This window comes from Gavialis gangeticus, unplaced genomic scaffold, assembly GCF_001723915.1.
Source record: "Gavialis gangeticus isolate Ggan-Ray unplaced genomic scaffold, GavGan_comp1, whole genome shotgun sequence".
Lineage (NCBI taxonomy): Eukaryota > Metazoa > Chordata > Crocodylia > Gavialidae > Gavialis > Gavialis gangeticus.
In genome coordinates, this window is record NW_017729004.1 from 37,747,461 (window position 1) to 37,751,822 (window position 4,362).

Sequence of the window (4,362 nt, forward strand, 5' to 3'; positions counted from 1 at the left end):
GGGGAACGTTTGTTCACCAGAGTGCCCCAAGGGATGACGGGGTCGAATGGTTATAAACTACTGCAAGACCGATTCAGGCTGGATGTAAGGAAGACTTTCTTTATTGTCTGAGCCCCAAGGTCTGGAATAGCCTGCCATTGGAGGTGGTTCAAGCACCGACACTGAACGCCTTCAAGAGAAATTTGGATGCTTATCTTGCTGGGATCCTATGACCCCAGCTGACTTCCTACCCCTTGGGCAGGGGGCTAGACTCGATCTTCCGAGGTCCCTTCCAGCCCTAATGTCTATGAAACCTATCGTTTTGTACTGAGCACTTGTGACATGAGTAAACCCAAAAAAACCCAAAAAACATGCCCATGAAGCTGCCAGTGCACACCAAAGACGAACTGTGTTCTGTCAATGTTTTTTTGTGGGTGGAAGGTATGCCACCTGGTGAAATTAAATGTAGGATTGTTGCACAATACAGTAAGAACTATGGCTCAATGGAAAGTTTAAGTGGGTGGAGATGTTCCAAGACAGCAGTGGATGAATGTCTGCAGTGGATGAACTCCAGTGCAACTATGATGGAGGACATTATCAAGGTCAATGCTGCTGTGCATGCAAACATGTGACTACACATTCCTGAACTAGTGGAAGAAGCAGGAATAAGCACTGGCACTATCTATACTGTTTTGCAAGATAACCTGAAGTACCAGAAAGTGTGTGCCCATTGGGTGCCAAAGCATAAGCAATGTTTGGAAAGGGGCCAGGCGAAGGTGGGTGGCAAGTGGTGACCACCCACAGGGACCACCGGCAGCGTTGGTGGTGCTTTCAGGGGGAACACCCCCTACGCATTGCCAATGACCTGACCTGAAGTGGGGTTGGGCTTAGGGAGTGTAAAAAAAAAAAAACACAACCCAAACAAAACAGAAAAACCCAGGACTTGAACAAAAGCAGGCTGGCCCAGCTAGCAGAGGGGCAGGAGCTCTGCCCAAAAACAGACGCTGGTGGAGTGGCTGCTCAGGAATGTTTCACCCTGAGGACTGTAAGACACAAGGAAAAAAGCTTCCCACCCAAGTGGAGGGAGAAAAGTATCAACTGCTTGCAATGAAGCCTTCAACTAAAGGGGGTTGAGAACTTACTTATTCAACTAGTAGGCTCACAGTTAAGTTTATCCAGGTGCTTATGTTTTAGTTATGGCTATTACTGGTGGACCAAGTTGGGACTAAAAAGGGGTATTTGGAGGTGCCAGAGTGGCACATGCTGTTTGAATTTATGGGGAGCAGGCAGAGTTTGCAAGTTAGCTCTGAGAGGCAGGGACCAGAGTCAGAGACCCAGCAGCCCCAAGAGTGAGAACAGGGCCAGAGATCCAGAGACTCCAACTAACAACAGGTCTGGAGCCCAGAAACCATACCCAGGGCAGTGGGTCTAGGCCAGAGCAGTGGGGCAGAAGCTGAGAAGTCCCAACAAGGAACAGTGGGGCTGACAGTAGTCTGAGATAAGACTAGGCCTGGGGGTCCCACTGATGTGACAAAGTGGCAACATCTGCAAGGCATAAGCCTGGTTAAAGCGGAGGTCACAGACCACTGATAAAGTCCACCAGGCAGTGTGAGAATTGTGGGGCAGCTAGGCTGCAATCTGTGGTACTTCAGATGACACGAGCCATTTTCAGACAGATTCCCAAAAGACCAAAGTCATGACAGGTGAGTAAGGGAGGGGGTTCCCAGGAACCAGGTCCACAGATGCCAGACAGTCAATAAGGGGTGCCAATATGCCTCTTGACCATCCCCTGTGACATGACACAGGTCTTTGAAATTTTACCACATCCACTCTATAGTCCCAATACTGCACTGTGATGCAGAGGTGCAATCTACAGTGCTGGAGTGGCTGTCACAGCAACCAAAAAACTTCTTTGGAGACACTGTATCAAGAAACGTGCGTCTCACTGGAAAACCAGTGTTGTAAAGTAGGGCAACTATGTAGAGAAGTTGTGTCCAGTAAGCGATCATTACACACACAATGGTTTTATTTCGAAATTGCTGTTACTGCAGTTTTTGAAATACCCACCTATTTAAATGAGGAAGCCAATTAATATGAATGTTTACATTTAAAAAGTTACTTAACTTAAATCTAGCAAGAGACAACTCCACAGAAAGGGAGGAAGGAGAGAAGCTCTGAATAAAGGCTAATTTGAACTTTCCAAGCTTAGATGAGAGAAGTAGAGGGGATGCAATGAGGTTTGAGGGGTTGAGCATCTCTTATTTAAAAGCGGATCAAATGTCATTTGGCAGAATGAAGCAGAATAGTTCTCCAATCCCTTGATCAAGACAAAGTAGACCGAAAGGTATCAAAAACACTGAAAAATAGCTTTCAGCTGTGTAAAAGTAGTAATGAAGGTGGAGATGAGAGACCAGAGAGAAAAAATAGAATTAAGGAACTTAAAATTTGAACACAGAGACTCTTTAAAGGAACCATCCCCACTTACAATGAGAAATCTGATAGACAAGACCATGGCATGAGGGAAACAGGCTCATCATAACACTGGAGATGACTCAAATGATACTGGAATTGCTCTAGTGTTTCATTTTACAAAAGGGTAATATTTAGTCAGGTAAAATCCACTGACTCTTCACTGTGTATTATGCATGCAGAGTTACATTAGTAAATGTTTTCCTAAGTTTAAAATTCTACAGGAGAAGAATTTTTTTTAAGTTGTCTTCTAAAACATCCCTCAAAGTGCCTGACCCTGATGGAAAAACTAGTAGTTCTAGCATTTCTTGTACATTTCTGATAACAATCTCTCAACATCCATTCTGTTCTTTGGAAACAAGTTCACACATCTTCCTGAAGATGGACATCTCTGGCTCTTCCAAAGTCTCTCATACACAGTTTGCTTGAACTCATCAACCTGAGCATTTACAATAAGTTTCACAGAACTTTTTCAAGTTAGTCCCATTTTGAAAGCTCAAAGAAACGCAGGATTTTTAGGAGCTCTAGCTGTGAATCCTCTAGGATCCTCTCCCGAACCTCGCATTATAAAAACCCTATGGGATGCAATACTATGCTCTTTCCATGACATGAAGGCAACAGTCTCCTTTGCACTGTTCCCTATAAAGTATGTACCACATCTTTTAAAAAATTGGAAACCTAAACAAATGTTTTCTCTAACTTTAAGTCATTACCTTCGCCGCCTTTGAAGGTATATATGCACCAACCACTGAGCAATGAAGGGCCATACAATTGCAAAGGTTAAAGTACCAGGAGAAATTTCAAAGGGCCACCATGATGGTCTCTAAGTAAAACAAAATATAAACCATGGTTACCATCTTTTACCAGCATACTGAATGCCAATACAACATTCCTTTTTAGTATACTTAAATAGTATGGTCTACTACTACTCCTCTGCTAGTATTTTCTACTACTAACTATTTTGCCAAGTTTGCTTAAGGCTCATGAGCAGCTGAACCTCAATATAGATTTCCCTCGATTACTGCAGTACATGCGCTCCTGGAGAACAGCACATAAACTGAATTTGCAAAAAGCAAACCTAGTTTACAATGGAACAGAAAGGGATACATTCCCATGGCAGTGAGGGCGGGAGGAAGGCTGGGACTTGGGGAGGGGTGCAGCACAGCCTGTCAGCAGCTCCTGGGACTACAGCAGGCAACAAAGCAGCAGGAACTGAGTGGGTGCAGGGTGGAGGGGCATGGTGGGAAGACACAGCTCTTGCTGCTACACACTCCCCGGGAGGGTTTCAGGCTGCACTGGGTTCTTCCAAGGAGGGGTGTGGGCCCCCAGATCTGTGCACAGGATGGCAGCAGGCTGCTGCTGCAGACTGAGGCTGGCAGTGCCACCGGGCTCTCCCTGGCACCTGGCAGGCAGATTGGGGGGGGGGTGCTACAGTGGATTTTGGGGTGGCAGCAGCACCCCCTCCCAGCACTGCTGCCTTGTTCCTGGAAGCAAGGCTGGGGCCGCTGGCGGCACCGGGCTCTTCCCAACACTCCAGGCAGGTGGCAGCAGCACTGGGAGGTGGGCTGCTGCCACCCCAAAATTCACTGTACCCTCCACAACCTGCCCAACAGCTGCCCAGTGGTGCTGCCAGCCCCAGTCTGCAGTGGCAGCCTACTGTTGTCCCATGCATAGATCCACGGCTCAGCCCCAGGAAGAGCCTGGTGCAGCCCGCCAGCCCACAACCCTCCCAGGAGGCACGCAACAGCAAGAGCCATGCCCTCCACCCCCCAACCCACCCCACTCTGCACCTGCTCACAGTTCCCACTGCCTGCTGCAACTCAAGGCCTCCACTTCTCCCTGCTCACCCCAGTCCCTGCTGCAGCAGCCACAGGAACAGCCAATGCCAGCTGCCTGTAGCTGCTGGGCTGCACT

The 4,362-nt window shown here is 47.5% G+C and overlaps 1 protein-coding gene across 4 annotated transcripts in view; it reads right to left on the bottom strand.

The window, feature by feature from the left end:
• Positions 1–4,362, bottom strand: part of ACBD5 (acyl-CoA binding domain containing 5) — an 80,320-nt gene that overhangs the window by 12,486 nt on the left and 63,472 nt on the right. For 2 of the 4 annotated variants that reach the window (XM_019508248.1, XM_019508250.1), the window contains one exon: positions 3,162–3,271. In XM_019508248.1, coding sequence (XP_019363793.1) covers positions 3,162–3,271 — 110 coding nt within the window. Of the gene's footprint in view, positions 1–3,157; positions 3,272–4,362 lie in introns of those variants that run through there. The other 2 variants (XM_019508249.1, XM_019508252.1) reach the window with 1 other exon arrangement.